Below are 11,150 nucleotides of genomic sequence, written 5' to 3' on the forward strand. Positions count from 1 at the left end.
CCCCGCGAATTTTCCCCGCGTCGCCGTCGACGCTGTGCGTCGTAATCTCCTGGAAGTTTGTAAATTTCCACCTCGTCGCCGGCACTTCCATAACGGCGCGCTTCGATCGTCGTCGCTGTGAGAACGTTTCGTTCGCGCGAACACACGCTCAGCGCTTTACTCAGTTGTTGCGATTTTCTGTCTGTTGCAGTTCACAATGCGCTAGGGGTGATGGAGACAGTGGGCAAGCAAGTCCAGGTAGTGAGTGGATTGGGGGTGGGGGGTCCGGTGGGTCCTGTGGGCCCAGTGGGGGGTGAATTGCATCACCATCATCACCCTCACCCCCACGCCCACCCTTCGCATCCGCAGTCCCACCTCCACCCTCACCCCCATGGCTCCCATGGCCACTCGCTCGTCGGTGCTACGTCGAACCCCGGCAGGGGTCAGGCCCAACCACCGACCTCGCATAACCAACACTTACCGGCGAGGTCCACCCCCATACCGTTGCACAGGTAAGTCCCGTCTTTTTTCTTCACGCACGCTCGTTCTTCGAGCGTTATCCAGCGATGGTGACGAAGGAAGCCTCTAGAACAGGGGAAGGGGACATTTTAATGTCGCTTTTCCTTACGCCACTATTGTACGTGGACCCGTAAGACAGCCTCGCACAACGAAAAACATTTTATTCTCCTCGGCACTTGCCGGAGAAAGCATGGGGAAACTCGCTCGAGGACTCGCGCTGGTAATACACTTGAGGAAGGAAAGCGCGGAAAAGAACCCCGGCTGGGGAAAGGGTGCGGGAGATCGCGTGTCAAAATTCTAAAGGGACACAGACACACACAGAGTGTGAGGGTGGTTCGCGCGACGACGCGTTATACATGGTGAATAGCCGCGGAATGAAAGCTGATACGACGACCGGCGGCGTAGCAGACGACGTAGCGTAGATCTCGCTCGCCCGCGTACGTATGTATTTTAAGATAGAAAGGACAAAGTTCGACAACGACGGCTAGCAACGTACGTGGGGAAGGAAAATGGGAGAGCGGAGGACAGAGAAAGGCGGAAAGAGAGAGAGAACGCACGACGGCAGCAGGTACCAGGCAGTATCCTTTAGCCATACGAGATGGCCTGTCTGAGCAGCAACGGCCTTTGAAAAAAAGTTGAAAAATGCCCACTCCTAAAACGTCCGTCTGACAGGCATGCTACCGCTATGAAAATCCGACTTACGTACATCTACCTACCTAGCTATCTACCCGCCTACCTACGCCGAACATCCGAGCTCGCGAGCCTGTGTGTTGGCGAACAACCCGTCGAGATAATCGGTGGTTTCGTCGTAGATTCATCGCCCGCAGGATGCGTCCGCGTTCTTCTTAAACACGTTATCGCGAAGCCTCGCAGCGATGAAGACTTTTCACTCGGCCGGGCTTCCGCTTGCGTACGGTATTCCGTTACACGGTAATGATGACGGGCGTAAAAGTCGTCGTGCTGGTTATTTCGAAGAACTCCCGTGTTGTTCCTCCCGTGGCCCTCGTAATTGCGACTTTTCGCACAGTCGGTGTTGTTGAGACTTCAGTAAAAGGAATTATTACTAGAAGATTCGGTTTCCAAGGGAATTGGATCGAATTTGGAAACATTACGACTGAGTGCAGTTTTCCTCCCACCTTCCGAGTACGCAAAAGTGTGAGGGGGGAAGGGGTGATATTAACGTGACACTTCGCGACGCTTGTTGTATATATTGATATTGTAGTTGATGCGATGACGCTAGGTCGTGTCTCGACAAAATATCGTCGATTGGAAGCAACAGATGTACGTATACATCAAGTCGTGTCGTTCGCGATGACGAATGGGTCTATACTTTTTTGCAAATATGTCGAAATATTTTCGGCGATTCCGGATGTACCAGTGTGTCTTTCACGCTTGCGGATAATCGGTAAAAAAATCATCAACATCGTCCAAGGTCGAACAAAGACTTTAATTACACCTATTAAAATAAATCTTCGAGCAAATAAGCTTGCCGAGAGAAACAAACAATTGAATAGATCCGTTCGATGTGCTGACAGCTGCAGTATAGGTTTAAATAAATTTAAGATACAGGTGCTTTCGCATCGTATCATTGTTTATTTTTTCTAAAAAGTTACATCCTTCACCTTTAAAAGTTGACTATTTCTTTTATACAATACAATACGCGATTTTATAAAAAAAAAGTGTATTTTTTTTAAACAAATAGTGTTTTTGTGATTAAGAAAATTAAGAAATTTCTATTCGGACTTTTCCGAAAATTAACTTTTTCTTGAACCTTTAATCGTAATTACAATAACACGTGTGCCTTCCTGACATTCTGACGTTCAAATTAAGTAGAAATATATTTAAAGAATATCCATTTTCTGAAGGGTTATTAATAGTTAAAAGTAACCGGGTGTTATATATCCAGTGTAGTGAAATCTCGGATCTCGCAGGAAGTGTGGGATGTTCTAGGTTTAATATTACAGTAAGTTTTCATTAAAATCCTAAATCCGGTTTAGAAGAAGTTAAAAATAGAGGTTGAAAATAGAACATCAATCCCAAGGAATACGTATAAAAAGTTTCATTTTTAGTTGCGAGTATCTTTCGTTAAAAAATATTTCCCATACATTAATCATGTATAAATATACATAATTATGTATAATTATACTAAATTATGTATGAAATTTGTTTCAAATTTGTTTCCTTACTACTTAACGCTGTCCGGTGAATTTTGATCATCTTAGCATTCCAATTCTTCGTAGGGCAGATCGAAAAAAAATTGGATCACGGGGAGAATCGGGTCAGTATAAGTTTTGAGACAATTGCTAGATTTGTTTCGAACAAGTTGTTTTATTGTACCAGTTACCACCGTGTGCTTCCTCCGCACTTATTTGAAATAAAAAACTAACGACACGACTGTCTCAAAGCTTATATTGATCCGATTCGCCGTGTGACCCAATTCGCTCCCGGTCTACCCTACATTCCGGTACTCATTATTACATACGTTGTTCTTAAGCGAAAGTCGGACAATTAGTAGGACCCTCTGTATAATACGTCATAGGGGAAGAATTCCACCTACTCGTTAGGACATTTTCAATGTAACGATTTTCAAACATAATTTTGCCATGCTTTTATTAGACAGACTGTAATGCGCGGTAAATCTTAAAACAATTCGAACTTTCTTTTTTTTTTTTAAACGTGGCCAATGGGCAGTAAGAATATGTTTGTAAGAAGTATGAGTAAGAAATTAATCAATCAGTCGATTATTCTCCTTACATTCGAATATGATTGGTCAATTTCTTATTCTTATTCCTTATAAATAGACTCCTACCATCGACTTTATACAATTTATTTAAAAAGAACGGATCCCTTTCATTGGACTATCGTTCCGAGATGCATGAAAAAAAGTGTTCAAACTGTTTTCAGACTTGCATCTCATTCCGTACCGTGTTTTTCTTTCTTTTAAATGTGTTTTCGGTCGCGCGACTGTCACGTTCGACGAATAAACACTCAGCACTGGGCGCGAATCTAACCTAACATATCGGCGCAGGCGAGTCGCACGTTGTCGTCGGGCGCACGCGCGAGCACCATTTCTGCTACCTGTGCGATTTATAACCTCAAACGTCACGTGTGAGATTACTGATCTCTCGAATCTCCCGATCGCGATTTTTCCGAGAGAATCCGCACGCTGAAGAAGTGTATCGAGTTGAGTGATCGCACCGAGGTTTGAACGGGCGTACGTGCATGATAATAATCGTCGGAGATCGTGGAGATCTGTAACCTTTTTCGTGGAGCGCTAAGAATGCACAAGGTGAAAGGACGATGTATCCGCCCAAGAGACAAAACTATGATGCATTCGTACAAACCAAGTAAGTCGTTCAAATTCCTCTTGTCCGACCGACGCGGACAATGATGCTTCCTCCAGATTTCTCTGTCGTTGTCTGCGTCAACTTCCCGAAATCTCTGCAACCTAACCTTAATTTACCTGTTCGCCGAGTTTCACGCCTCATTGTTGATCCGACGTTCTTTGTTTCCTTTATTTCCTACATTCCCTGTGCAATAAATACCAAGCAGCACTAATATCGTATCGATAGTATAATTTACCGTTTGACAATGTTACAATATGCGTTATATTGCCTTTACATTGTTGACTGAGAAATTGTAACATCGATGTACCGTTACTTACGTAACGGCGCGTTTACTGGCTCCCAACTCCTCCTGCTTTCCTTCTTCCGAGTCTCGCTCGCTCGCTCGATCGTATCCTCGTTTCATTTTCGAGCGCATGTGAGACTGCGACGCATCACGGTGTGCAACCGTGAGAAACAGAAGGAAACATCATGGCAGGTCCACGGGTAGAGCATGCACGCACTTTCCTGTGGATGGAAATTCATCACGAGCAACGGGGCCCCGTCGTGACGTGCACTCGTTCGACGGTTCGAACACTTATTTTTTTACGTGCCCGACGCGTCTAAGGAGAAAACGTGATCCCGTGGATCTCGTGAAAATCATTTCAAAACAGAGGTTCCGCAGTTGAACGCCGGCTGCGAAATGCGTTGGAGAAAACGCGTGCTCAGATCGTTTGTGCGAACGCGCGAGTGTGAAATCGTGTCGCAACGTGCCAGCTTTAAGTACGACGATCGCCGGCTCATCATCGGACGTTCTCAGTCGAATGTGGTCTTCTTCGTTTAAATCGAGCGTCGAACGATCGAGTTTCGGATGGGAGTGATGAGCCCTCTTCGCCGTCCGAAACGAGCGAGGACGGCGCGACACGAGAAGACGGCGAGGTTAGGTTCGCCGGCGAATGTACACTCGCTTGTGAGCAGTGAGAGAGAGAGAGAGAGAGAGAAAATAATAGGGCGATAACAGAAGTTTGTGTTTTTTAACCACGAGGAGAGATCGAGAAAGAGGAAGAAAAGGGGGAGAGGAAGTGAAAAGAAGAGCGCGTGAAAAAAAAAAGAGGGGGAAAGATCTACTGACACACACAAGATTATCCGTGTGTTTGTCCGCGATATATCGTATAAGATAACGTTGATAACTCGGCCTAAAGCCGACCCCTCGCGAATAGTTCGCCCTTCATTACGCAGCACGTACATTTATGACATTGCGAGCGCATAACAATAGTAGATATATATATACACGCGCGGCTCAATGTCTCGTAAATAAATCGAGAACGGCGCTCGGGGAGATGGAAGAAATAGTATCATGAAATATGCATGTGCGAAATATGTTTAGGCGGGAACACTCGCGCGCGTAAGCCCAATGTTCCCTGTCCTCCCTCCCTCCCTCTCCGCATCCCTATTCTTTTAGCGGCGAGAGGAAATGGAACGACCGTGAAAATATTCAAGCGCTCGACTGAGCGAAAAGTTTCCTCGTTTCGCGTGAATTCTATATTAATTTGAACGGTACTAATTCCCAAGCACCAAAGTCGTACACCGATGACACATGAGACCGACTGACATGTTTTTAAGGAGAGACGTCCGCAAGGAACTTTCCGTCCAAATCCTGCTCGAGATTCCGCGTTATTTCCGTACGAAGACGGCAAATTAATTCAAGATTCAAGATTGATATCGTGGAATTTCACTTAACATGTAAAATTCTCTTCGCCGGGGTTTGCGGCGTGTAATTTGCGCGAATTTTTATCGGCTTGTCGTCGATTTTAATTCGTGAATACGGCTTGAGAACTGGCGCCGATCTCGTTTTACAATATTACCAGAGTCTCGAGACTTACAGGAGCTTTTTTCCTGTCCTGAAAAATTACACGTTCGTACACGGCTTGTAGTTCCCGCGTCCCGAAGCAGGTGCTTATTCGCAACGAGACTCGCTAATTGGTTAATTGTTTTGTTTACGTATCTCGAACAAGGGTCAAAAATCCGAGGGCAGTCGTGGAACGTCGCGAAGAAATGTTTATTGTCATTCTTGATTACGATCGCGGATGATAAATATTTATGCACCGGCTGATGAGAATGGTGAAGCGAGGAGAGGGACAGGGGGGCGTCAGTGAAGAAAGGCGGGATCGATAGAAGGGGCCCAAGGCCGCGGCTCCCCCCTTCCTTTCCCCCTTCTTTTCTCCCTCTTTTCTTTCCTTATTCTCTTTTTCTTTCCTCTCTCTCTCTCTTTCTTTTTCATTTCTCTTTATTCTTGACGCAGATCCGCGTCGAAAAATGTTTTCCTGCATAAAAAGAGAAAGACCTGGTGGTAGGGAAAATAAAGAAAAGGGAATTTCTGTGTGACCCTTCCTGGAAGTTGCGTTTACGAATATTTCGTGATGGTCACGTCTCAGTGTCGGCTCCAGAATAATGATAAATAACGATGGATTGAATCGATGCAAGCGGACCGGAGCAGAGGGGGCGACGGAGATCTATTTTCAGCGTATCAGTTCTATTTTTCGTTCGTCAGAAATGTGAGAAAAAAGATATTTAGCGCACGGACGAGCATACTATGGCCGTTTAATTCGTCAAGTACGACAAAGAAGGCCGCGAAAAATGGGTCGAATCGTCGTCATGGTGTTTCCTTGCGTATCGTGTTCTCACGCGCGCGCATATCCGACTATTAAAACAGAGTTGATGTGTGCTGCTAAGGAATGTAGGAAGCATCGAAGGTAGAATCGATCGGAGTAGGGTGTTTAAAACCGACGATAGAGTATTAACGCTCGCTGTGGGGATAGGGAGAAAGGTGAAGGGAGAGAGAGAGAAGAATTGCTGATCGGGAATTTGAATACGACCGTACTCGCGTAAGGTATAATATATTGTGCACGCTAACATAAGCCGTAAAGATTTAGCGTTTCATTGATAACCCGCACTTTCATTTACGTGCAATCTTCCATCGTCTCTCTCTATCTCTCTCTCGCGCTCTTGCTTCATTTGAGTTATGTACTATGTATATTGGCTCTCTCTCTCTCTCTCTTTTTCCATCGATCCCAACGCTCCTCCATCTATAACTGCTCTCTCGGTTTTCCCCTTTTTGCTTTCTTTCACTCGCTCTAGTATAGCAGAGGGAGTCGCGCGCGCACACACACATTGCGATATACGATGAGCAGTCGACGAGCCGTTTTCTCTCTTTTTTCCACTATACTAATGTTCGTGTTATTCTCGGACGCTTATCAAGATACAGGCACGAATTCGCACGACCCTATTGACGACGCCGCTGGTTTATACTCATTCACGGTGAAATTAGTTGCAAATTAGCGTTCGAATTACGATATGAAAAGGAAGGAAATAGCGAAGGATAGAAAACGCACCGTCGTTCCGCGCGCGTATCTGTCGCATGCGCATATGTGCGTGCGTGCGATACACTGTCGCTCTCTTCGCTCTGCTAACCTGTGCACACACACACACACACACACGCTTGTGTGCACGATGAGTATTATCGCGCGCGCATCGCCCGTCGTCGTCGTAGGCAGAAAGAATAGATGACGCATATTGGGAGAGGAGGAACAGCAGTGGGGCGGGTGGGGAAGAAGGCTCGCTGAAGGTGGGAGGGGGTCAGTGACCGTTACGTCATCGAGAGCCCGTAGTCGTGGAAGAGCCATCGGTCAGCCGAATGCCGATTTCGATCGACGGACCTTTCGCGATAGCAAGGACGAAAGACGGAGAGAGAGAGAGGAGAGAGACAGACAGACGAGTGCGGGTCGTGAAGTCACAAAGCCAACAGAGACGTGAAAATTGTTAAACACAGGGTGTTCAAATGTTAATTTGTTAAATTAGGAGACACGGGAATCGTCAAGTGGATCGATTTATTTGTTGTGATTCAGAATATTCGGAGTGATGATAAGAATATAAGTCGTGTTAGAGCGAGTTAGATCCGTGATACGTTGAAGATGGCTTCACCGATGGTAGAAGTTACGAGAGAAAAAGGGAAAACTTTTAATTTTACCGAAACGATAGTATCACGCATACTTAAAAAGAAAAAAATATTACAAATATATCAAACGAGAGCAACATTCGCGCGGCTCGCAATATCGCGACTGACGATCCAACGAAATCAATTCGGCAAGAATGTTTCGATGAAAGTTTCATTCGTTGAAACACAACTTGCGATCGACAAGCAACAATTTTTCCTCAACACGTGACGTTAATTCATTTCCGGTTCCTTGTCGTATGTGCGCGGTTCTATAAAATCAAACATAGTTTTAACGCGTGCGGGTAACAGTCTTAAAGCGTCGAAATACGATTTCTTTCTAATCGTGATATATTCGCTTACACTTCGCATCTCCACGAATTCTTTTCTCTTCTTTTCCTCCCGGAGAACTCGCTTCTCGTGTCTCGCGTTATCGATCGCACACGTTGCTACGTGCACGCGTTGCGTCGTGCATCACATGTATCTCTTTGTTCGACGCAAAGTAGGTAGAGTTTCTAATGTGGTAAGAACCGTTTCGAATGTATGGCTGTCTCGCTCTATTTCATGTCCGTTCGTTTACACCCGCCGCGCGGCGACGTAACTTCACTCCCGTCTGGAGCGGCGAGAAGCGACCTCGAGGAGGCGCATCGCAGGAACGTTATTTTATTCGAAACACGACCGAAACGTCGGCTTACGATTAATCTTTTAAAAATATATAACGCATTTATTTCGTACACTTATGTCGGCTTTTATTGGCTTATTTGAAACTTCCGATCCGCTGTGGTCGTTTGTTCGTGTATTTCTGTCGATTGCGGGAATGACTTCGGTATTTTTCCGATTGTATCACGTACGACCGTGTCGAATTGAATCGCCCACTGATTATTTTTTCACCGAATCTCTCGGGATATTTTCGACATCGTGGGACAATTAGCTCTCTAGAAGAGAGCCAATTTCACGGGGGAAATATGCTCATTTCCACCGTTCGGTATGTATCGTTAATGCGCAACCATATAATCGGCGAGAAAAAGAGCTGAATCACTTGGTAATCTCGTCGACTGTCTGGTTACTGTGCGCACAAGGAAGTCGCCTTTAAATGTTTTGCCCGAAACTGGTTCGACGAGTGTCGAACGACCGCCGATCTTTAATCCTACTCGAGCAACATCTGTATCATGCAGCAACTAAATAATAAATAATCGCATCGAGCAATGCGATATTTAATGCTCGCTGTTCGAAATTGGGGAAATCGGAACAAAAGGAAGAGAAACGTTGAAAGCTCGGACGATAAACGATCAATAAGAACAATAGGCTGAGAAATAAGAGCCATTGCTGGATGTTGGGCGCGACAATTGAAATCTCAACACATTTTAAACTATACGAGGCGCACTTTCGCTGAGTTTTAATTCCGCTTACTTTTTTACAAACTACAATAATAAACTTTAAACTCTCTCGTGTAACTGCATAACTTGGTATGTAAATGCAGTAAAATCTGAAAAAAGAAAAACCGACTAATACCCGTCTTAAATCGTTGGGAATTATCGGACTGATCGGCCCGATCAACGATCTTTCGTGAGATGAGTCAATTTACCCAATCGGTCGGTGATTAACAGAACAGAACAAAATTGTTAAAAGCGTAACGTACATCCGTGGACACAACGATTCATCTCCCGCTAGATTTAGTGGGACAAGTCCAAAAGATGTCCATCCTGTTGTAACTGGAAGAATCTTCACGTTAAGACCGTATCAGGCTATTGAAAGTTCGAATTTGCCCAACCGAGATGATAACACGTGCTAAGATCGAGACTACTTGTCGAATTCTGATTTCTAATTTGCGATCCTTGATATATTTTATAGCGGATATTAGCTGGATACGGGTTTTACCAAATGATAATAATAAGTGTAATAGTAGATCACGCGTCTAAAGTGAGGGTAAAACTGGACGCACCTGCTTGAGGGTTTAAGTCCCGTTAGAAGCCGCAAGGGCCCCTGAGAACCCGGTATAAAAATGGCCTGGGTTTTCCCCGAATGAACTTTCCGACCGTTTCAAATGTTTAAAGACGACTCGAACCTAAATCGCTCGAGATCGAGTGATGTCTCCGCCGACATGTGCATTCTCAGCACGCACGCACGCACGCACGCACGCACACGCACACACACACACACACATATATATGCGTACACACATACAGTGTGCGTGCCAGACGCGCGATATTGGCAACGAGTAATGATGCAGATACAAAATGCGAAGTTTCGGGAAGGATATCTTGTGCCAGTATTTCGTGAAGCGCCCAGATCTATGCGTTACGTTACTCCGTTTGTTCCGTTTTTGCTTGCGACATATTCCGCTTTGACCGCGGTATGCCGCTAAATTCAGCTCGCCAGCGCGAGCGTTGTAACGGAAGAAACGCGTCTATTGTTTTTGCTCGACCGATTATTTTTGATAATTAGACTTTCTTTCTTCTCTCTTCTCTCCCATCTGCATTGTTCGCTTATCGTGAAACCGCCGACAATCACTCAATCGCGAGCTCCGCCAATGTTAGCGCACTCTTTACAGGATCCTCGGCGGATACGAGTCCCTTGGGAATCGCGTGCTAGAAACGATCGGGAAAAAAAAAATATATATATATCTATATATTTTTTTATATCTCTATATATATATATATATATAGATCTGGATATATATATATCTATTATATCCCGGATATATATACATATCTATATATAGATTTTTTTCTCCGATCGTTCCTAGCACGCGAATTCCCAAGGGAAAAAAATATATGTATATAATAAATAAATAAATATATATATCCGGGACGAAGTCACGTAAAACGGAGAATCGTTTATTCGCAACATTGAGAGCAGAAAAAAGAAAAGGAAGAGAGAGAGGGGGGGGGGAAGAGGCGGCGATTGCAAGCTAAAGAACGAACTCTTGTCCATCAACCGATTAACCTTACTTCCACCGTGATCCGTTAGCGCGGAGACGGTCGAACGAGTTCTCCTGCCGGTGGTGTTTGTTTGACAGGGTCCCTAGGCGGATCCGGCAACAGTGCAGCAGGAATTGGCGCGTCGCGCAACGTCGCATTCTCGAAAGCGAAGCCACGTTCAGGCGCATTCACCCTTCTCGGCGCATGCGCATGCGGACGTTGCCACGTGTGGCGTGTTGCCGCCGAAATGTCCGTCGAGTAAAACGACGCTGCCGTGCGGAACGCCAATGGCAACTACTCCGAAGCGAATCGTATTTTCGACGCGTCACGCGATTGGCCGTCTGCGTTCGGCCGTACACACGGGTACCTCTATAATTTCTTCTCCGCTCATTCTCGCGGTCCTCCCCCCCCCCCCCC

The 11,150-nt window shown here is 45.4% G+C and overlaps 1 protein-coding gene across 9 annotated transcripts in view; it reads left to right on the forward strand.

Moving 5' to 3' along the window:
• Window positions 1–11,150, forward strand: part of LOC106741207 — a 94,685-nt gene that overhangs the window by 33,478 nt on the left and 50,057 nt on the right. For all 9 annotated transcript variants that reach the window (XM_014612965.1, XM_014612967.1, XM_014612969.1 and 6 more), the window contains one exon: window positions 191–491. In XM_014612965.1, the coding sequence (XP_014468451.1) occupies window positions 211–491 (281 nt within the window). In that variant the 5' untranslated portion in view covers window positions 191–210. The remainder of the gene's footprint in view (window positions 1–190; window positions 492–11,150) is intronic.

The sequence above is a fragment of the Dinoponera quadriceps genome, unplaced genomic scaffold (assembly GCF_001313825.1).
Source record: "Dinoponera quadriceps isolate SergipeBrazil2010 unplaced genomic scaffold, ASM131382v1 scaffold475, whole genome shotgun sequence".
In the NCBI taxonomy this organism is placed as follows: domain Eukaryota; kingdom Metazoa; phylum Arthropoda; class Insecta; order Hymenoptera; family Formicidae; genus Dinoponera; species Dinoponera quadriceps.